The 23143-nt window shown below is 38.4% G+C and overlaps 1 protein-coding gene across 5 annotated transcripts in view; it reads left to right on the forward strand.

The window, feature by feature from the left end:
* The window catches only part of EIF2B3 (eukaryotic translation initiation factor 2B subunit gamma), a gene marked incomplete at its 3' end in the record, with an annotated part of 102782 nt that overhangs the window by 37636 nt on the left and 42003 nt on the right, over nucleotides 1–23143 (forward strand). For all 5 annotated transcript variants that reach the window (XM_081948318.1, XM_081948315.1, XM_081948319.1 and 2 more), the window contains exons 6-7: nucleotides 5986–6075; nucleotides 22141–22268. In XM_081948318.1, coding sequence (XP_081804444.1) covers nucleotides 5986–6075; nucleotides 22141–22268 — 218 coding nt within the window. The remainder of the gene's footprint in view (nucleotides 1–5985; nucleotides 6076–22140; nucleotides 22269–23143) is intronic.

Genomic DNA, 23143 nt, shown 5'->3' on the forward strand with positions numbered 1-23143 from the left:
CCCCCCCCCCGCGCGACTGTAAATAGTATCATTTGTCTATAAAATTGTTATAAGTACACCTCTGCATAACATAGCACACCGGTCTTTCCTCGTCTCCCACCGTAGTCACATGCTTTCTTTCCTCTTTCCCTCTTACTTGTCTATCCTTCCTTCCACCCTCCCTTCCTCCTTCCCTTCCTTCCTGCCTCCCTTCCAGTTCCCTCCTTCCTCTTTCCCCCTGCCTGCCTGCCTTCTTTCCTCTTTCCCTATCCTCCTGTCCTTCCTTTCTCCCTCCCTCCTTCCCTGCCTCCCTTCCAGTTCCATTCTTCCCTCCTTCCTTCTGCCTCCTTCCTGCCTGCTTGCCTTCTTTCCTCTTTCCCTCCGGCATGTCTGCTTTTCTTTCCTTCCTTCCACCTCCCTTCTGCCCTCCTGCTTTCTTTCCTCTTTCCCTCTTGCTTGTCTATCCTTACTCCCTCCTCCCCTTCTTCCCTCCCTCCCTGCCAGCAGCTCCTCCAGCATCCCAGCTGGAAGCAGCAGCACAACAGTCGCCATTACCAGGGGCGAAGGGGTGGCGGTGGCAAGATTGGGCGACTGCCGCCCCTTTCTCCCAGCAGCGGCTGTTGCGCTTCCGCTTCCAGACGGAATGCTGGCAGTGGAGCTGCTGGCGGGGAGGCGAGCTACCTGCATAAAGACGCCGCCGAGGGCATGGCAGAATATATCCCGGCTTGAAGTGGCAGCGCTGGGGACTGCTCAGAGACTCATCAGAGCCGCGGGCTGGAGCTGTGCAAAAAGCCGGGATATATTCTGCCAGGCCCTTGGCAGCATCCCGGTACCAGGGGCGAAGGAGAGGCAGTGGTGAAGACGGGCGGTCCCATGCTTCCCTCCCTCCCACCCCCGCCCGAGCAGGCTTCTTGCACAGCTCCAGCCCGCGGCTCCAATGAAAATCCACAGTCCGAAGTGCTGCCACTTCCAGGCGGGATATATTATGCCTCACCCACGCCTTCGCTGCCGCCGCCGTTGCACCCAGATGGAAAGGGAGCCTTCGCGCCCCCCTTTACGGAGCCTCACTATTTGAGAACCGCTGGGCTAAGGCAATTAGGGAAGTACTGTACTGTATAATATTTGGCTGTTAAACTTGAGAGAGTGGTTTATTATACCTAAACTAGCCAGTAACGAATACTGTATGAAATTGGGCAGAATCCATTGTAAACATCCAGTTAGGACTTTGCCAGTCTTGTTTTCTTATTTGCTTAGGGCTTTTTCACACACTGCATTCTTAAGCGGCTTGATTCCCAGAAATAAAATTGGTTTAAGAATCTGTCCCAGATTTCAGCTACTTCCTCTGCTTTGACCATCATAAGGACCTGGTATTTTCTCTGGACTGTGGCCTCCAATTAGTGGCCTCCTCTGGTTTTTTTTTTTTGTTAATTCCTATGGCCCATACCAGGAAATGAAGCAACAATGGCTTTGCTTTCCATGAGTAAATCTTTGAGTAGAGAACATATGGATTCCATTGACAGATCTTTTCTTTTGTATGGACCTTTCTGTATTGGCTCTGCCTCAAATTGTGCACCAATCCATGGACTGGGCGGGGGGGGGACACATCTTTTTTTTCCATTTATTTTTTCTGTTCCTTAGCCTAGAAGTTAGCTCAACTAGTAACTGAATGGGAGGGGGCATTCCTACCACAGCACACAGTAATTAATTGTAATAAAGGTACACAGAATGCAAACTGGACACCCTGCTTATAGTGGTAGGAATCCTAAAACACTACTTTAGATGCAAGCCAGGGGGCAAGGTTGAGTAATGGTTGTCATTGTATGTTTCTGCTCTCAAGAAGCACCTAACATGGTAGCCTAGTCATGCAGATCAGCCCTTAGTCCTTATAGAAAATGAGGACTACAATGAATGAACAGATTGCCTGTATCGGTATATTTCTCATTCATACTTCATTAGATCATAATCAGTAGCCACGTGAACATGACATTTTCTGAAAGAATTTTCTATTAATCTATTAAGTTTAGGTATCTTTTTGCCTTATATTTTATGCTTTATGATAATGTAACCATAACTGATCTGGGTAACACTTAGGGCTAGGCAAATAAACATTTAAAGAATAATTATGAATATTTCAATATTGTTCAATTAGCATGTATTAGTTAAGTTGCAAGTTTAATCTTAATTTAGCCTCCAAATGGGAGGAGCCACTTTTGCTTAAATGGGGCATTATTTTAAAATCCTGTTGGTGGCTACGTTTGTTTTAACATGGAAATTTGTCCTCATTGCCAGGAATAGAGTTGGAGTGCTTCAGGGTTTGTATTTCTAGAATTCTTTCGTAACTTTAATTTGTATTTGATTGTTGGCGTGGTTGCAATATTTGTATGATCTGATTGACTGTCTGGATAATTTTTTTAATTAAATGCAGACTGAACTCACTCAATACATGTTGCATTTACTTGTAATAAGTTTTCAAATGATTTGAAATATCTTCCCTTGGTCATCTTCAAGTCGTTGAGCAAGCAGTTAACATTTATGACTCCATTTTAATAAATGTGTTGGAGGTCTTTTTAACACAAACAAAATGTGCTATGCAGGATAATTAAATCAATATTAACATGTAAGAACTTGCAGTTTCTGGAACTGCTCTCTTAAAACTCAGATATAAACAAAAACCCTGTTATTTTTTGTGGTGTACAAGCCCAGATGAAGGAGGTGTTTCCTGCTTTGTGCTGTTCATGGAATGCATATGGGGCTTTTGTTGTTGAATGTGACTTGCAGTTGCCCTGGATTTGGATAGCAACAAATGAGAATTTCAGAATCTGTAGCATTTTCCAATTAAGAAGGATAGAGAAAGAGTTGAATTTTCCAAGGGCTTTTTCAAAGGCAGTAGCTGATATATGGTACCTTGCTAAACAAATAGGTGTAATACAGACACTGAACTGTAAATCCTCAGAGCAGATAATAAATATTCTGGTTAAAATCCAAAAATTTCATACTTGTTTCATGAACTTCGCATCTGTTGTGTAAGGAACATATAGAGCTCTCCTATCATTGAAGGTAATGGAGGAGACTTGGTTTGTGAAACATTCTTCAACATAAAACACTCTTACAAAATATTAAGTGTTATGTTCAGCAGTACCTCCAGATAATTATCATGCCTATTAAGATGGAAATCCCCTTAAATTTAGTGGGCTTGTTTCTGATGATATATCCATATACTTGTGCATTTTGGATTGTTCATCTTCGATCAGGGATACAAATGAGAGAATTACAGTAGGATCAAATCTGGAATAGTTATTTAAGTGTGTTGCTATTGGTATTTTGCAAGGACAGGCAACTTTTTTGTGGCCAGAGGTAAGGTACATGGTGGAAAATAGTTTTTTGAATCTACGACCACTTCCAACTCTAACTAAGAATTGGGGTCCTCTTTGGGGTCTTTTAGTAGCAGTCTATGTATGCCAGTACAAGTATTTTTGTGGGTTTATCATTTTTGTATATCTCTTTCTGTATCTTAGAATTACTAAATTATGGAGGGATTAATGGAAAAAATAAGATTTATGCTCAAAGGAGATATAAAGATCACCTGGTCAATTGCTCTCCTACAACTAAATACTTACAAAGTCTTCGACGAATTTGAAATTGCCATTTTGAATTGTTCTATGCTGAAAAATGAGTACGGATATTTCTTGCTTACCAGCCATTCATTCGGCAACTGATTGATACTATGATGGTGCTGAACACATGGTAGTTATGCCCAGTCCTCAAAGTTACAGTTATTGCTGCATCCCTGCAGTCATGAGATCAAAATTTGGGTGCTTATCAGCCTGCTATCATTTACACCCACAAGAGCATTTCAACTCCCCATCCACCCACTTATCTCTCTCAAATCTGTCCTTTCTGACTGCCCTGCCCTCCACTGTCCTTTGTCATCTCGGAGGGAAAAAGATGGTGCAGGGCAGCCAAAAGGACAGAAACGGGAGAGGGATAGGTGGATGGGAGTGTTGAAGCAGAGGCGGATGCAGCGAGGCAGGAGAAGGGTTGCTCTTACCTAATGATGGAACGGTTCTCCCATAACAATCACAATAAGATCTACTGAAACTGCCTTTGCTAAGTAGTGCCTCCATGTGATGTTCCACCTAACAGCCACTTCACTTAGAAGTCGCAATTAGGGAAATTAAGCAAGGTCTACTGTACATTCTTTATTTAGAGGTATTATATGCTTAGAGCCAATATTTAGAATCCTCATAAAAAAATCTTCAGTTGCATCAAAAAAAGGTTGAATTTCTCTTTTCCTTTCATTTGTTTTCTTAGGAGACTGAAAGTAGCTTTCCCCAACTTAGTGCTTTTCTAATGTGATAGCATTGGATTGGGTAAGACTGATTAAAAGAATGGAGAGAGATTTTTTTTTTGAAATTCTATTTCAAATAGGTTATATTTCCTGTTACTAAATAAGCTACAAGTTGAGCACACTTATCTATCTGGACAAAGGTTATATAAAACACATGATATCACAATTCCTAAAGCTTTCTCAAAAATTCATACATTCAACTTTAGAAAATAACTCAATGGAAACAATCAATAGGAACCAGTACATTTTATGGTTAGAAATATTTGTTGTTACCAAAATAATAATATTCTGTAAATGTCATGTTCTGTTGTATTTTCCAAAAAGAAAGTAGTAAACAAATTAAACTGGTAAAATTTATTTGAAAAAAATGTATTTGTATGGAAGCAGAAAAAAATCAGAGAAACATTGCAAATAATTTGTAGAAATAATATTAGGCAATTCAAGAGCGGAATATGGAAAGGGGAGATAGATGGATTGGAATTCTACCCCAGACTTAAAAGCACAAAAGAAAAGAGAGAAAAATTGACGGAGATAAGGAGAGAAAGCACCAGTGATAACCAAAGATAAGCTGATGGAAAGAGCAGATGTTGGGTTTCGAGCTTTTATGAGATACAAAAGGAACAACATGTTGCGAAGAGAAGTTCATACAAGATTTATTAAGAAAGTAACTAGAATATTAATGCTACATATGGCAAGAGATATAAGACTGCACTATTACTAGAAAGATACAGGTTGATGCAATGAAAATGTATAATAAAAATTAAGCTAAATTTAGTTTATTAGTATGTATAAAATGAAATGACAATAGCTATAGTTAAATAATGATTAATAATGATAACAATACATATAGATATATTAGTTTGATAATATGAAATTTTATATGAACAACACATGGAGAATATGAGAGGAGGTTTAAAAGCTTTATCTAGAATATGTTATAAAGATGTATTGTGATTGGATGATTTTAGGATGATTTAATAGAATGTTATCATATAATCCTAGTCTAGATTTTGAATATTATATATAAAAGGATGTAAAAACAATTATAGTCAAATTAAGGTTGAGATATAATAATCGTGATATACATGAATATATGTGAATTTAAAATATGTGATTTGATATGAAAAGCAGGTGATGACTATGGAAGAGATGCATGGAAATACTGTAACCAACTGACACACTTTCTACAATTTGTAATGGAAGATGGCTTTTTTATTTTTATGTTTGTTTGTCTTTGTTCAAAAATAAATAAAAATGTTTTTTTAAAAGAAATAATATTAGGCAATATTGGTATTTTTAATTTAAATTGTTGCTGCAGTTCATATCAGTCTTTCCCTTTGATACCAAACCTTAAACAGAAGTCTCCTGCAGAACAACGTGGCATAGATTTAATGTAACATCAGCTTTCAAGGATTAGAGCCTGATGTACTTACAGAATGGGATCAGTGACAAACTGGATAAGCAGGTGTGTGTTTGTATGACAAATTAAAGTCATGGGAGCCATCACAATTCACCTCTCCACTAATTCCATAGCAAAGGTTTGGGAACACAGATGGCCCTTGTAAAATTTTACCATCAAGAAATTTTAAAGTGGCGCTCTTAAAGTAACTCTGGAATGCAGACCTAAGTGACTTCATTCTCTGTTATTTCCTCTCCAGGCATTCACGAATGCACATTAGGACAGGTTTGATGGATGCTCATCTGTACTGTTTGAAGAAATGTGTCATAGACTTCCTTGTGGAGAACAGGTAAGGAAAAGGATCTAGAACCCAAATGCACTTCAAAAATGCTTGAATGTCACACTGGAAACATCCTTGGCCTTGCTAATATACGGGATTACAATATCCAACTAGTGTTTTTCTTGCTTTAAATATAAAAACACCCTCTTCAATTTGTGATCACATGGATGCAATCCCTTGATAACCCATGAGCCTTCTTTTTATGCTCATGGAATATCAAGGAATACACTGTGCATTTTAATGATATGCATTGCAGGAGTTCTACCTCATTTTCTACTTATGGGCTCTCACGTGTATAAAAGAAGTGAAAGAGAAGCAGAAAATACCGAGAAGATCCCTTCATCTTCCTACTTCCTCTTAGGTACCATGTTTCAGTTTTGAACATATGCATATAGTTATTCCAATCCTGTTCTCAGACTCAGCAATCCCTTTAAAAACAAAAACTTGAGTTTTTCCAGGGGCCTCTCCACTGCCTTTCTAGCACTGAAATCAGATGGACAATGAGCAAAGGTGTCCGAGAAAACGAAAGAATAGAGTGTGAGATGAAACTTTCTTAAAGGTGCTCCTTACCGTCGTTATTGGTACCACTTATGTTGCAGAACATAGAAATGAAGCCTCATCTGTAAGGTTTAATTATATGTTTTTAAAAATAATTGTGTCGGAGGAAGATTATGCAGGCCAGTTGCATTGAAAAGGTAAGAGCTTCTAAAAAAAATGCATGGCATCATTCTCTTCCCCACCTCTGATTTGCCACATAGCTTCTTAAAGATATCATAACTATATCTACTGCATCTCACTCATTTTGAGCTCCTTTACCTTTACCTTTATTTCGATTTTTATACCGCCCCCTCTCCCCAAAGGGACTCGGGGCGGTGTACAGTCAAATGAAATAGATAAAATGGACTACAAACATGCAAACATAAAAACATAGAAGAGGAGGCAATACAACACTGTACAGGTAAAGCAGATAAAAACAGTATATAAACAATCTTAAAAGATACCCAATTAAAATTACCCAATTAAAATATATCTGCCAAGAGGTATAATGAGGTTATGAATGGTCCAGGCCGGCTAAACGGAACAGGTGAGTCTTCAGTTTTCGTCGAAAGGAGAGAAAGTCAGTGGTGGTTCTGATATCGGGGGGGGAGGTCTCCCCCAGCTCGAAGAAGAGAAGGGGTAAACTAAAAAGTTTCTCTCTCTGCTTGTTGCATAAAGAATCACTCAGTTTCTTCCCGTTCCTTAGCTGGAGGGGTGCTATGGAGCATTTCTATTTGTCCTTCAGACGTTGGACATGTGTAAGTGACCACAATTTTTTGTTAGCCATCACGGCCACCCAAACTTTGTTGGCTCTTAGTGGGAAATCAGTTTAAAGAGGAAGGCGACAGTGACAAGTTCCATTTAACAGAGAGTTATCTGCAGGATGTCTGCTCTCTGGAATATATCAAGTGAGGGGCAAGTTTATTCAACATGAATGCTAGACAATTAACTCTAATTGACAAGACCTAAACAACTTGTTTGGACACTGGAAATTAAATCCAACTCATTACCTCCCCTGCCTCCCTTTTGTATATGATGGTAACTTTCCACCCAGTAGCATTAGACAATGGAGGATTCCCACACTGAACTAATAATCTTGTTGACTTCATACTGAAACTTAATATGTGCCTTCTTTTGTGTTCATTTATATCTATTAAGGCATTTTTGTTCAGCAGTAATATGAGTATTTCTATTCCTTTTGTATGGGTCTTCTTTTTGCACATTATTTTGTCTATTTGTAAATCCAATCCTTGGGATAAATTCTCATGTTGGCTATTTTTGATACATCCTGTGTATGTTGCGGTGTTCCTAATATGAAATTGAGACCACCTACTGTGAGGAAGAAAGGCATCCTTTTATGGAAGAAGAGGGAGATCCTGGCTATAATGGTTTAGCCGCAATGAAGAGCTATGTACTCACCTCAAACTAGAAGTAACTTAAAGCTGAACCCCAGGCATAACTTTCAGTCCCACCTGCTCCAGATGCTGCTGGAGCTGAAACAGCTGTGTTCCATAATATTCTGCTCCCTTGAAATACTGCAGAAGGCACAGGTGATGATAATTAAAGAAAAAGATAAGATGCTAAGGATAGAGTTTAAATGTTATGGCCACGTGATATAGTCAAGATGATAATTTTATCTGTACTTTACAGACAGGTAAGGAAGTGAAGGATGACCAATGTGCAAAGAAGTTTCCTACAAGTAAAATAGTTTTCTGTAGTAAGAAACCCTACTTTTATTCCCTCTTCCCCTAAAATTCTTGGTAGATTATGACAGAGCCAGACAGGCAGAAACAGATCAGGTGGTGTGTAAAGTCTTTAAAATAGTCCTAAGAATGTTTCTTTGCAAGGACCTCTACAAAATCATTTTCAAAACAATTCTTACATATGTGTTTGAATGTATGAACTTGATATTTTTATGTTCACCAGACTTTTAGTTTAGAGGCTACTTATTTTATATTTTGATATATTAGATTGGATTAGATTAAATAGATTAGATAACATGTTATAGTACCGCTGATTTATTTTATCTGTACTCTCCTTAGTAATAAATCCATGGTAAAGTTGTTGTAACAACTACTACTGGCTCGCCATTGGCTGCATGCCAACCATAGCTGCAGGAAAGATAGATCTGTACAAGATGTAAGGTAAAGATTTAATTGGCTACATTCTTTGCTATCAATATGAGACAGGCAGTTAGGTTGCTGCAGTTTGAAAAAAAAGTTACTAGTTCCTGAGATATAAATCAAAAGAAAAGACACTACTTTCTTCTTAATTCTCATGTAATGGTCTGATCAGTTTGGTTTCTCTTTATTGAAATATGACAGATCATTAATATTGAAGATCACCAGAAGATTCAACTGGTCCAGAATGTGGCAGCATGGACAGTAATGGGCATGCCTTGGTGTACCCTCTGCTCCACCAGCTGCACTGGTTGTGAGTTTGCTTCCACATGTGATTCAGGATGCTACTCATTACCTACAAAGCCTTAAAGGCACAAGGCCCAGGTACACGAGGGACCATCTGTCTCCCCTGGTATCTTCTTGGTCACTTCAGGATTAGTTTGGAGCAGGATTAGTTTGCTCCAAATTTCTTCAGTTAAACATTGCCATCCGTTTGGAATCTGGAAAGGCACCTTATACAGTATATGGCATAGCACCTACTCTCTTGAATAAGGTTCTCCAAGAACCGCTATTTGCAACCTTCACCACCTGCTTCCAACTTCCACTTTTGCTGTGATTGCAAAATCAATGGGAAATCCAGTAGAAGGTTGCAAATGGTGATCATATGAGCATGGGATTCTATGACAAGGTAGGATTTGCCTAACAACAGCTACTGATAGTGCCAGAACTGCCTTAAAAGGACTGTGTGGCCCCATGAAAGTACATCTTAGAATCTCATTGTTTAGCAATGGAGTTCCCTATCCCAATTACTATTGATGTGACCTATAGCTCCTTTCTACAGGTATATTTACCTCTACACCCCCCCCCCCTTCTGAGCTGAACTGAAGAAGCCTCTTGGATGAGCATTGAAACATTTTCAAAGGGAAAAAAAAAAGTTGCCTTTTTGAAAAAGCACCTTTGGATTGATTCAGAATCTTTCCAGTTGGAGAAAGTGGATTATTTCAAACAGAAGCCTTCAGGGCTAAAGAAATTGAAATTATAGTCTAGCCAACTTATCAAATGGAATAGCAATAGATAAACTTAAAGTTGTTTAATTCTAACATTTTTTACTCCTGATAACTGTAACTAAATCCTGATGATGCTACTTAGTTTAGTAATGAAATGTCTGTAAGAAAACACCCAAGCTCAGAGGATACCAGGAAATCCCCAGTTCAACCCTGAGGTACTAATTTCCCCTTCTATAGGTACCTAAATGTAAATCCAAACACAAAAACTACATTTTTAGTTTTCATCTGTTACATTTCTGTCTTCCCCTTTCCCCAATAAATTCAAATCAATGTCTACTTCTTTCCTGTTCTGTTTTACCAACCCAAACCCTTTATCAAAGAAGTCAAAGATGGTGAATTTGAAGGCTAGAGATTTGAATTTGGATCTTTCCCATCCCTAGAACGTGGAAACAAGAAGGGCAAAATAGAACTTTGAGCTACTCAGAGCACAAGAAATGATGTGAGGATGATTAGGAACAACTCTTGTGGATAAATTCTAAAGAGTAATAAGTTAGATAATTAGTTTTGTCATATTTTGTTACTTTTGAACCTATAAATGTCAAATTTAATAGCCCTACACGGAGCAGTTTCCCGAGCAAAGTTAATCTGCTTTTCAGAAAAAGCTTTTAATGTTCAAGCGGAAACTCTTGGCTTGGTTGTATTCAGAGAAGCAAAGTATCAAATATGATTTGGGAAAGAAGAAAAAAGAGCCTTAATGGGTGGTTGAAAACATTGGCTATTGATAAGCCGCTTCCTCTACAGTTCCCTTCCTCCTTCCCTCAGTCAGTCTCCCAAGATCTTTACTGTGACCTTTTCTGGAAAGCTGTTCCAGAAAAAGATTATTTTTCTCCCATCTGAGCTGCAGACTGAAAGGAATGCTGTGAAGAAAAATCTTCAAAGTTCTGTACCTTCCACGAATAGCACCAAGACCGCCAGAGGGTAGGAGCTGTGTTTTGGTTGATGAGAGTAAATTTTGTCCACGGGCTTCTGCTTGATTTGCTTTGTGGTATGTTGTACACAGAGGCCCCTGCAGGTTTACATTAAGATATTGCCCAGACTAAACCAGTCTGTAGTTTTGCTTTCTCCCTTTCAATGCCTTTTTATCATTCACGCTGTCACCTGTGTTTCCTGGCAAGGCCTATGGACTGTGAGGGAGGTCTGGCAGAGTCAGACTTCTTCTGGCTTTAATGCATGCTCTCTCCCTCTCTCTCTCTCTCTTTCTCTTTTTTCTTCTTGCCTGCCGGAAAAATGTCTGTAAAAGAATGCTTGCTGTGTGGATACTGAAGAGAGAGATACTGAAGAGAGAGCACGTCAGTTCTATGACTGATGTCTTCCTGATAATGTTCAGGTTGTATAATGAGTATTTTCCATGTGAAAAGAGAAATTGAACAGATTACAATTTAGGAATTAAAATGCAGACAAATAGATGAAATGGCCAAACAAGATGAAAAATATAAAAAATGTAGCTAAATGGAGACCATTCCTGCAGATTTACTGAAAATTTAAATGATGGTCACAGGAAAAGTTTTAGGGATGATTAGCATTTACTTCAAGTAGCCCTCAAATTATAACTGTTTGTTCAGCAACTGTGCAGAGTTGTGGTGGGTGCTGAACGAAGTGAATAACAATGGGTTCTCAAACTTTTTACTGTTACAATGTGTTGTGACCCGCCAACGGCCAGCAGAGCTGGCAGCAGATTCGGGCAGTGAGGAGGTTGGGGTGGAACATGGGCCAGTCCTGGAGTCTGGGAAAGGCTCTGATGATGGCTCTATGTCAGAGGCAAAGAGGCGGCCAGAGCCGTATGCCAGTTATCAGATGCCTTCAGAGTCAGACATCAGTGAGGCAGACGAACAGCTGGAGCCTGTTCCCAGTGTGTGCATGCGCAGAGTTGCCAGATGAAGGGAAGAGCTAACAATCAGGAGCCAACTTGGGAGTAAGGCCACAGGTGGACGATGAATGACCCCTCCCAGAGGAAATAAAAGAGGAGTGGAGATTGCAGGAGACAATTAGTTTACTTAATTGGTTTGCGACTCTCCGAGACTCCTTGCCAAATTTTGCAGATATCGGTCAGTTAGCTGTCCAAGTCAGGTAAGGTCTTTCACTGTAAATCCTCCCTTGAAAGACTTTGCTGGATGTGAATGAGCAGAATTCACAGTAAATTAATAAAAGGGGTTTTTATCTGGACAAGGAGTTTGCTTCATGTTCTTGGGAAGCCTCGGTCAGGACACAATGCTCCCGCAGTCACGTGAACAAAATTTGAATGCTTGGCAACCAGCTTGCACTTATAACCAGTTGCAGCATCCCTGGGTCATGTGATTGCCATTGGGATCCTTCTTTGCTGGCTTCCCACAGGCAAGATCCATGGGGATGCCAGCAGGGAAGACCGCAGGTTACTTAATAACTGCCTTTCTTCATTTTCATGCACCGCATCCTCCTTTGCTTGCATGCACCCCAGCTCTCTTTTCTTGGCCCTCCTTGCCTCCCTGCATTCACACAAACCTCCCACCTTCTTTCTCTGGCCTCCCTGTGCTTGCACTCACCCTTTCATTCTCTTTATGTAACCTGTCTGAACTTACACCCATACCACAACACCACCAACAACAACAATTTCTGTGCGACCTGCACTGGACTTCCCAGAGCTTCCCATACCTTGCTGCAGCACCTCCATAGCTTTACCTGGGACAGCCTCTGCTTCTCACATAATGACCCACACATCTGAAGTTACAACAACAACCAAGACTGCCTGGATTGTTATCTTGAAGATAAACTGGTAATTCATTCTCAGAATATTTATTTATGCACAATAATAATGCATGGTTGTACCAAATAGTCCTCAATCTACAATTGCAACTGGGAACAGAATTGCTGCAAGCTTACTTTATTGCAATTCTCATCTCAACGACAGTACAACTAATACATTAATTTTATGTATAAATAAACTTTTCGAGAATGAATTGCCAATTCATCTTCAAGTACTATAGTTAATCCTGCCCTTGGGATTGTACTACTGTAACTCACTTTTACTAGGGGACGGTGCAGATAAAAAAAGTTACATAATAGTTACAAAATTCTACTCAATAAAATTAATTTATAACTTATTGACCAATAATACCAACAATTAAAATTACAATGCAACAACATATATTTAAATGAGTGTCCTATCATATTGCAGAGCACACATATATGCAGGAATCACATAAAATAAATACCCCAAAGATTACCAGTCTTAATGGGAATAGGGTAAAATAACCAGAACCCAATAATAATAATACATATTTCTAAAATCTCTTTAAAAGCCAAATAATTTTGAAGAGCAAAGGGTAGGATGAAACTGATTCTAAAGCAGTATTTTTCAAACTTGGCAACTTCTTAAAGTAATGTGTAGATTGCTGACTGGGGAATTCTGAGAGTTGAAGTCCGCACATCTTAAAAGTTTGAAAAACACTATTCTAGAGTCATGGTGCTGGGTCTGTGAAAAAAGACCACAGCCCTAAAGGGGAAACAGTAAGGCACTCAAAGGAACATAAGCAAAAAGCATTTTTAAATGGAGGGCAAATAATATATTTTAAAAGATGCTGTCTCTGTGCTCATGCAGTTAATGATAGTGATCTTGATTTTAATAGTGATTTTACTTTATAAAGAGTGAAAAGTCAGCTATACATTTCATAATAAATTGGAATATAAATCCACAAAGGGCCAGTGTGTTGAAAAAAAATTACACTATGAAAAAATAAATAAAACTAGCTTACTGGAGATTCAAGACAAACAAAATATTTTTTTCATTGCATAGCAGAGTTAGCTGTGAAATGTGCTATCCCAAAAACCTAGATGCTTTTAAACGAAAATAAGATTAGTTCTCAGTGGCTACTAGTCAGGTTCTCAGTGGCTGCTACTAGTCTGTGTAGTATACCTAGGACAGTTACATTATGCTTTTTAGTATTAGTCGTGGCTCCGAGGATAGAATCTATCCTGTGGGTTTCTTTAAGGAAGCGGGCGGAATCATTAATAAAAATGGAGGAGAATTAGATGTACAGTAATGGCCAAAATTGTGGAAATTTTTGGGGAAAAGTGTATTTTTGAAGTTTGTTGGCTAATAACACCACTTTTTTTGGAGTAGTACCATAAAATTATATATCAATGGAAAGTTAATTTAATCAAGAATGTAATGCAATATTTTTATGAAGGATTTTCTATTAGAATAGCAGTTATAAAGAAGAAAAGTGAAACACGTAGAAAAAACAAGATATACCAAAATTATCACTATAGAAAAAACAAGATATACAAAAATTATCACCATGTCAGTTAATACTTAATTGGGTAACCTTTAGCATGAATTACTGTCTTACAATGTCTTCCCATGGAGTGAACAAAGTCTTTTAGTTCTGCAGCTGTTATAATGTGAAACCAAGATTGATTGAATGATTGCTTCTTAACTGGGTTTTAAGGCTGGGTCGCTTCTGACCTATAACCTTTCATAGAATACAGATAATTGAACTACCTTTGTTGCCTTACATTCTTGATTAAATTATCTTTCCATTGATATATAATTTTATGGTACTACTCCAAAAAAAAAGGTGGTGTTATTAGCTATCAAACCTCAAAAATACACTTTTTCCCTCAAAAGGTTTCCACAATTTTGGCTAGTACTGTAAGTGCATCAGGACTGCTCTTCCATAGTTGTATGCTCACCTGTTCTTCATTCTCTTTGTGGCCACATCCAATCCTAGCCCCACACTGGGGGAATTTGCAGCTGCAACAAATCCTTCGGATATTTTTGCTGTAATCTACATGAATTTGCTTTGAATGTTTCTAATTCTACTTGTGTCCAATCTGCAGCTGGCAGAGCCATTTACATCTACAGCTGTTGTTTGGAGTTCTTTGAAAATTCCAGCTTATGACATAAAAGGAGCCCATTTGGAAGGGTTTTTCCACAACCTGAAATACCTTGATTAGTCTTCCTGCTGTGCCCTCCACTTGGGTTCCTTTCTTCCTATACACTTAACTGTTGGTGGCCAAAGCCACCTGTGATTAGTATTAATGTGCAATACACACTACAAATATAACTGTTGCTTTTTGTTTTGTATTTGGTATACAATGATCATGCTCTGTAAGGAATTTGAGGTACAGATTGGTGAGATCACTGTTTACAATTAGCCATAGTCACAATAAAACATTCCTATTGTTCGCATCACTTTTTGTAATAATGGCTAGTCAAGTGTTTGCTTTTCCTCATGCCAGTGTACACACACACACACAGAAAGTTTTAGATTGCTTCAGAGAGAGATAATTTATAAATGCAATATTCCCCCCTGCTTTTTAATGCTTATACATAAGACATAAATCCAATAAAATTAAGAATAACAAACAGAAGTGGACCTTAAAGGAATAAAGGTAAACTATAATTATGAAATACATAGAAAACAGACCAAAAGAAATTATCAAACAGTGAGGAAAATTTTGATCACGTAAAATAACGTTGACTGGACCTTTCCACTGTGTTGACAGGAGACCAATTCACATGTGGAGGATAAACATATGTCTTTAATCTAGGATTTTACAGCAGGTGTACTAGTCTTTCCATTGAAGGAAAGCAGCCTGTCTAGCCACAGACCACACACTGTAAATCTAGAATTCTTCATACTTCACTTCCAAATGTTTTATATATAATTTAGCAGCAGTCTCATCTCTAAATTTTTTCTTATTCCAACACCATTTAAAAAATCTTATAAATATTAAACCAAATGAACACAACGGTAGAATATGCCCAAAACATGGGTCTTCTGTAAAACTATCCTCGCAGCATACAATTGAGGTCTAGCCTTATTAATATTCTTTGTAATATTCTTTCATATTCTGAAAATATGAAAAATAACTTTTTGTTCTATTCATCACTTTTTTAGAACATACACTACAAATTCAATATTCTTTAGAACGCTTTGCCTATTAAATTGTAAAAAGAAGATATTCTAGCGCCTTGTTTCCCCTATCTAGCTCAGTAATACTTCTACATTTTTTTCTGATACTTTTTTTAAAGCACCAACAGTTTACTAGGTGCCTACAAATCTATTAAAATATACAGTTTAAAACAAGCCCAATTTAAAATACAGATATCGTTCTTATTTAGTAACTGTCTGGTTTAGCAACCATTCACAGTTCCCACAGTGATGAAAAATCTCTGATCAGGCCACACATTTACAACTTTGCTGTTCTGTAAAGCAAAGGAAAGCTGAATTGAGTACAAGAAGACATCTGACTCTGCCACATGATTGGATAATCAAGTGCCTAGAAACAAGATTTAGTAGAAATATCAGAAGCTTTATGCAAAGGTCAGTAGGGGACGTAATTACTAATAAGTGGGGATAGACTTATCAAGGAAGGAATCTTTCAGGGAGATTTACTATCAGACTTACTACTCTTTGTCATTGCACTAATTCCTCTTCAGCAATATTGAACTAGCCAGGGCATGGCTATCAAACATCCAAAACATCTGCCCAGCTATCCTACCTCCTTTACGTGGATGGGCTGAAGCTGTATGAAAAACCATCTGAATCGCTACTCAGCACTTCATATATACAGCCAAAATATTGTAATGGCATTTGGATTGGATAAATGAGCCACTCTCATCATCAACAGTAGAAAAATAATGAAAACTGGAGGAATCAAAATGTCCTTTGGAAATTATATCAAGACACTGGATGAAGACAATTACTACAAATACCTGGGCATCCTTCAAGATGATAATATCAAACATGCTGAAATCAAGAAGGAGGTTAGAAGTGAATACGTCATGAAAGTGAAAAAGATCTTAAGGTCCTGACTCAGTGGCAGTAATTAACAACATAAGGCAATTAATATCAGGGCAATTCCAGTCATTAGATATACAGCTGGAATCGTTGACTAAACTCAAGCAGAACTAAAACATCCATGCAGGGAAATTGACAGACTCTACTTGCCAAGGAAAATAGGTGGGTATGGAATGTTGCAAGTCCACCAGACAGTTGAAGAAAAAGGGGCATTGGATGAATATCTGAGGAACAGTGAAGAAGATGCCTTAAGGCTAGTATATCATGAAGACTTAACTGAGTACAGGAGGGACTAAATTGGTCTACAGGAAAGAAAAAATGAAGAACAGAAAAGAGACATAGCAACCCAAAATATTACATGGCCAGTACATAAAAAATAGGCAAAGCAGATAATAACAACACCTGGCAATGGCTAACAGCAGGGAAATTGAAGAGACACAGGTGCTGATTGGAGCTGCATAAGACCAGGCCTTAAGAACTAATACACGCGAAGCCAGAATTGAAAAGACGACAACAGACAGCAAATGCCACCTCTGCAAATAAGCTGAAGAAACAGTGGATCACTTACTTAGCTGCTGCAAGATAATACTGACTACAAACAGTGGCATGACAAAGTAGTAACAAGTAGCAAGACTAGTGGGACCACAAAATAGACAAAGCAATAGAAAATGAAGAGGCTAAAGTTTATTATTGTAACTAGTTCCTTTGTAAGATTCTTATTAGTACACTAGCTGTACCCGGCCACGCGTTGCTGTGGCCCAGTCTGGTTAAATGGAAAAGAAAGAAAAGAGAAAGCGCAAGTTTCTAACGCTTAATTTCACAAGGCTTGTGGGTATACAATATTTTTTGTTGTTCCATTGTCAGTGCAGATATAGAGATTGTCTGGTTTGCTGATTCTAGAACATGCAACATATAATTGTCCATGTGAGAAACAATTTTCAATTGCTGGAAAGACGTTGGACCGGGCACATTTACCAAAAGCATGCAAAGAAAGAAACATTCCCAGGGTGGTTCTCTCCGGGCAGGGCCATGCCGTTACCAGCAGCGGCAAGGTTCGTGAGGGTCTTGCCCACCTGGCGGGCCCTGCCACTCACTGCACTGGCCACAGCTCCCCCGGCAGAGGCATGGAAGTGAGCCACGGTGGCCCCTGCAAAAGCCGCCACGGAGGACGCTCCCACAGGCCCCGACCTGGCGCCCTCCAAGCTCCCCGCGACAGGCAGCCTCCGGAACGACGGGCTGGATGCAGCCCCTCCAGACCCCAGCGTGGGAGGGAGGCTGGGGGTGTCTCCCGTGGGTGCAGTGGGGTGGCGGGTGGGTACTGCTGTTGGTCAGGCCTCGGGGCTGCTGGGCCGGGCGAGGCTGGTTGGGGGGATGGCGCAGGCACCACCCTGCCTCATACAGCAAAGGCCCGGAGGGAGGAGAGGGGAGAAAAGCATGTTTTTACCTGTCACAGGTGTGACATCTATATAATATATGTATATAAAAACATGCATGTATTTGAATGCAACGTTGTGTCAAAATTTCAAAGCAATCGGTGAAGAATTTTCGGAGATTTGAGATTTTGAACAAACAAACATTACATTTTTATTTATATAGATTATCCACCTCACCAGTGATTGTTTACAATAATTGTCTGACTTGTTAACAAGCAGCTGTCAATGTTTTATTTATGTATTTTCTCTATTCATATGCTATATTTCTGCTTTCCTGTTCAATATGTTTATAATTTAAAATTCTAAAAGAAGAAGATGAAATAGTGAAATACAGTCTTGCTTTAGACTGTGAGTGCTTTAATTGGAGTACCATAGCAGGAAGCTTGTATCTCTTAGCAGAACAATGGTAAAAGCTTTGTCTTCCTATTTTTTCCTCTCTTTTTTTGCAAAGAGATTTGAACCCAAGGGGCAGTTTAAATTTGCTTCCACTTGTGCCATAAAATTTCACAGCCAAATGGCACAAAGGCAGGCATGTTGTGTTAAACTTAAAGTCACTGTGGTTATAATTTGAGTAACACACATGGAATTATTTAAAATATCCTGGTCTATCTGACGACTTTAACATTTCTTTTCACTTGTCATTTAAAAGTGTAAATGAAGTGATAATGGATATAGTTAAATAAATGATTGATAATGATAATATATAGAAAACCATATTTTTTTATTTTTAATGTTGCCTTTTTTATATTTGTGTTGTATTTGTGCTGATAAATAAATAAAGAGAGACTAGTATAGATCTATTTCAACCTATTTAGGTCTCATCAGCTAGCCATACCCTTACTGGGAATCGAACCAGGGCTGTATTGCATATTAGGCCGATGTAATTGTAACGGCCTGGGTGGTGGGTGGTGTTCGTTTGTTGACTAGGGCTAGTTTCCAGATGTTTGGTAGGCAGGAGGTATCATCACGTTTATTCATGTTGTGGGGGTGTTTCTCTATTTCGATGGCTTCCATAATTATTCTCTTGTTGAGGTGTTCTGTTTTGGAGATTAACCTGGCTCCTTCAAAGTTGATTTCATGTCCTGTAGCTTTAAGGTGCTGGAAAACGAACACCACCCACCACCCAGGCCGTTACAATACAAAACAACAATGCACACACAGCCAGCACCAATCAGCACCAATCTACCAATCATGATACAACCACACAACCAATCATTCCACTTACTGAAACAAAGCCAGCACCCCATCCCCTCCCACCAAGATTTACAGAAAAACGGCAGCTCCGATCGCATTTTAAGCCAAAGACAGCAGCCTGAAGATGGCAAGTGAGATCTTGCCAAAACATTGCCAAGACAATCTCAATCTTACACGGGAAAAGACCCGAATACAACAAAACCAGCATACCTACACCCGTGAAAATCTACGAAAACACACACACACACACACACACAAACACACACACACACACAAACACACACACACACACACACACACACACACACACACACACACACACATATATATATATATATATATATATATATATATATATATATATATATGTATTGGTTTGATAAGAGGAAATTTGATATAAATTGCAAATGGTAACTACGAAAGGAGGTTTAGAAACTCTGTTATTAAATATAACCAATTTTTATTTAGAACATGTTATAAAGATGTAATGTTATTGAATGATATTGGGAACAGCTAATGGAATGCCATTATGTGGTTTTGCTTTAAACCTGGAATATTTTAGATAAAAGGACGTAAAAACAATTATAGTCAAATGAAGGTTGAGTTATGATGACAGTAATATATATAAATATATTTGATGTAAAATATATGATTTGACATGAATTGTAGGTGACGACTGTGGAAGGGATGCACGGAAGCTTTTGTAACCAATTGACACACTTTCTGCAATTTGTAATGGAAGATGGTTTTGTGTGTTTTTTGTGTGTTTTATCTGTGTTTATTCAAAAATATTTTTTTTAAAGTGTAAATCAGGAGCTGGGAGTAGGGAGAGGAAAATGATGTGGATTGCAATCAGATTTTTTTGCTTAATTTTTCCATTAGTGCCAATAACCTTGATTCTCTATCTCAGAAATGCCATGCATTTTAAAAGAATAAATTGATCAAGAGAGTTTCCAAATTCAGAATATGCTCACCAAAGCCATATTATGTGAAATCAACCAAACTTTTGACTTAAGGAGCCAAAGAGGCAGATGGTATTAACTAGAGGTTTTAACTCTTTTTCAATTCTCTTCCATTTCCTTGAAGGAACAAGCAAGGGAAATATATATTAAGGGAAATTTTTCCTGCTTTTGTACTGAGATTTTAATGTTGGCTGGAATATAAATATTATTTCCCTAATGCCCTTGTTCTTGACATTGTTTTGTTTTTATTCTTTAAAGTGAGATGACTTTTCTTTATAGCAGTGGGGAAAGAAATGATAGCTGATTGTTCTAGTTTGGAATATTAGAGAGCTGGGGGGGAAATAACTTGTTTTATTATTTGAATTCACTTTATACCTATAAGGTTCACAACTAACTTTTCCTTTCACCTCTCTTCCTTTACTTTTTTTTACTATTGTGTTTGGTTTTCTGAAATACAACATCATTAAATCTTTAAGATACTTTTAATCATTGACAAGAATTTCTTTCTCTGTTAGAACTCTAGGCGTCCTTAACTTATTATAATCAGTCACTTAACCATTCAAGGTTATAGCAGACCCCACTCTCAAAGCTACTCTTAAAGTTATAGCAGCTGCAATGTACCCACGATTGTTGATCCTTATGGCTGATTACAGACCTTCTGCAGCATCCCCCACCCATTTTCCCCCGCATCTCCCACTCTGCAGCACCTTAGACATGTTTCCCACACCTTCCACTGGGCTCCACACCTTCCTCCTCACTTACCTTTCGTACATCCCTAAAGGTCAGGATAAGGAAGGAGGACAGGCCTTTCCATTGCTGGACCTCATGGCACAATTCTGGTCATATTGAATTGTAACCAAATTATAGGACAAAGGCCACCTCTAGGAATATACCAAGCAGCCCAGCAATGAAGCACCTTGTTTTGCTTTGCTAATGTGACTTCCACAACATTCGAGAATGTTAGAGTATAATAACATCACCAAGTATTGAGCTTGACTCAAAGCAGTTTCTATGGTTTTTTTTCTTTCCTGCTAGGAAATTATATTAGTGTGTGTTTCAAATACTTTGCAGGTCAAACAGATTCCAGTGATATCTTTTGCAGCAAGAACTATGTTGTCGCACCTTAACTAATGTATAGGTTAGGGTTTTTGTGCCTCATCACACATAGTCCATTTTATCAGATGTCCAAATTATTTTTCAGTGCTCTGATCATGCATCAGGCAGACAAAATCAGCCATTCAATGTTCCTGCTAAGAATCACCAGGATATTTAACAGGAAAGGACATATAAATGAGCTTGTGGGCTTCCCTCCTGTGGAACAGCTTCTCCCAACAACATAGCATCTAAATAGCCTGGTATGTTTCATTCCAGTTTGGTCAGTTTTACCCAGCTCCCTTTGCCTGCATTACTGGGCATGCAAAAACATTTAAAAGGATCTATAAATAATCAAAATAGTCAATGTCAATGACAGCTCCATTTTGCAGTGAAATCAGCTGGTTGGATTGCATTTACAAAGAGGGAGCTGAGAATGTGTCAAGCCACCCTTCCCTTTAAATGGACTGTGAACGTTATGCTGCTGAAGCTGAGAGGCAGGGGGAAAGCACGAATTCCCAGAAAAGGGAAAATGGACCACTTACAAGTTCTGCTCAGGGCTATAAAAAGAGAGAATATATTTTGCCATGCTGGATACATTGCAATTAAGGCAGAAATAAATCACCTGAGATGCAAACACAAACTGCAGCTGGAAAACAGAATTCGAGAATTGGTCCTGGAAGGGTATAAAGAGGACCAATACTATATTTTAGTTACAAACTTACAGACTAATGTTTTAGACTATTCTTGAAATGTTCTGCTCTTGTTCAAATCTAGATTTTGCGAACAGCTATTTGAACATCAACTATAAGAAAGAAACCATTGTTTTCTCAGGAACTTGTAAATAATCTCTTTATCTCTTAGTGCTATTGTTTTAATTCCCTTAGGACATTTACTTCAATCAGAAGTGAATTGATCCCATATTTGGTTAGAAAGCAGTTTTCCTCTCCTGCACAATTTCAGCAAGACCAAGACCACAAAGAACAAGACCAAAAGAAAAAGGACCAGAAAACAGGTTAGTACCCCCCAAAAAGGGGAAAAAAACATCCATGGAGGAGAAAATGAATATCACTTGGGGAATATTACTCCAAAATGGGGAATGTAATCATCTCCCAATTCATAAGCTCTTTCTAGGCTGCTTCTTGACAAATAAAGCAGCTTGTCTCAATCAAAAATCTGGTAAAATTGCATATAGAAATAAAAGTGACATTGTTGCCACTGGAGTTTTAAAAGATAAGAAACAACATGGGAAAATGTGAAAGCAAAGATAATGAGAGTGACCAGTTTGATAATGCCAGAAGTAAGTTAGTGTTCTGTATTATATCCAAACTTGGGAAGTTATCATTTGTTATAATAAGGCAGTCAGCTTGTTTAACAGATCAGTTTAAACAAACATTGGGTTCCTGAATTTGGCTGAAATAGGGAGTTTTGGTCTGTTAAAGAAAGAAACTCCTTTCTTTTGACAGCCATGTAAGAGACAGAAACGTATGGAGCCTTGTTCATATATTACAAAAGTACATTATTCTCTTACAATTGAAGCAGAAATTAGTTTTATTTCTGGGAGGAAAAAACAAAGCATTTTCTACTGGCTGATACTTCTATTTGTTGTTTCTTTGATCCCAGTTAAAACAGAGATCTTTGGGTGTTAGCAAGATATTTCTTCCAGAAGCAGCTCTTTTTCTAGCCAGTGGATGGAGCCACACTGTTTGTTTCATTGTCATGATATTTTACCTATGGGCCAACAATCCCAGAGTCCATTGTTCTTCTGGGCAGTGGCAAAGATTGGAATATTGAGCAATGTGATATAATGTCATTCGTAAAGGATAAGTTCAGCCACTCTTTACCCACCCATTCATTCTGTGCAAAAGAAAAGAAAAAATGTGAATGTGC

Source organism: Natrix helvetica, assembly GCF_964273705.1.
Source record: "Natrix helvetica genome assembly, chromosome: 3".
NCBI lineage: Eukaryota > Metazoa > Chordata > Lepidosauria > Squamata > Natricidae > Natrix > Natrix helvetica.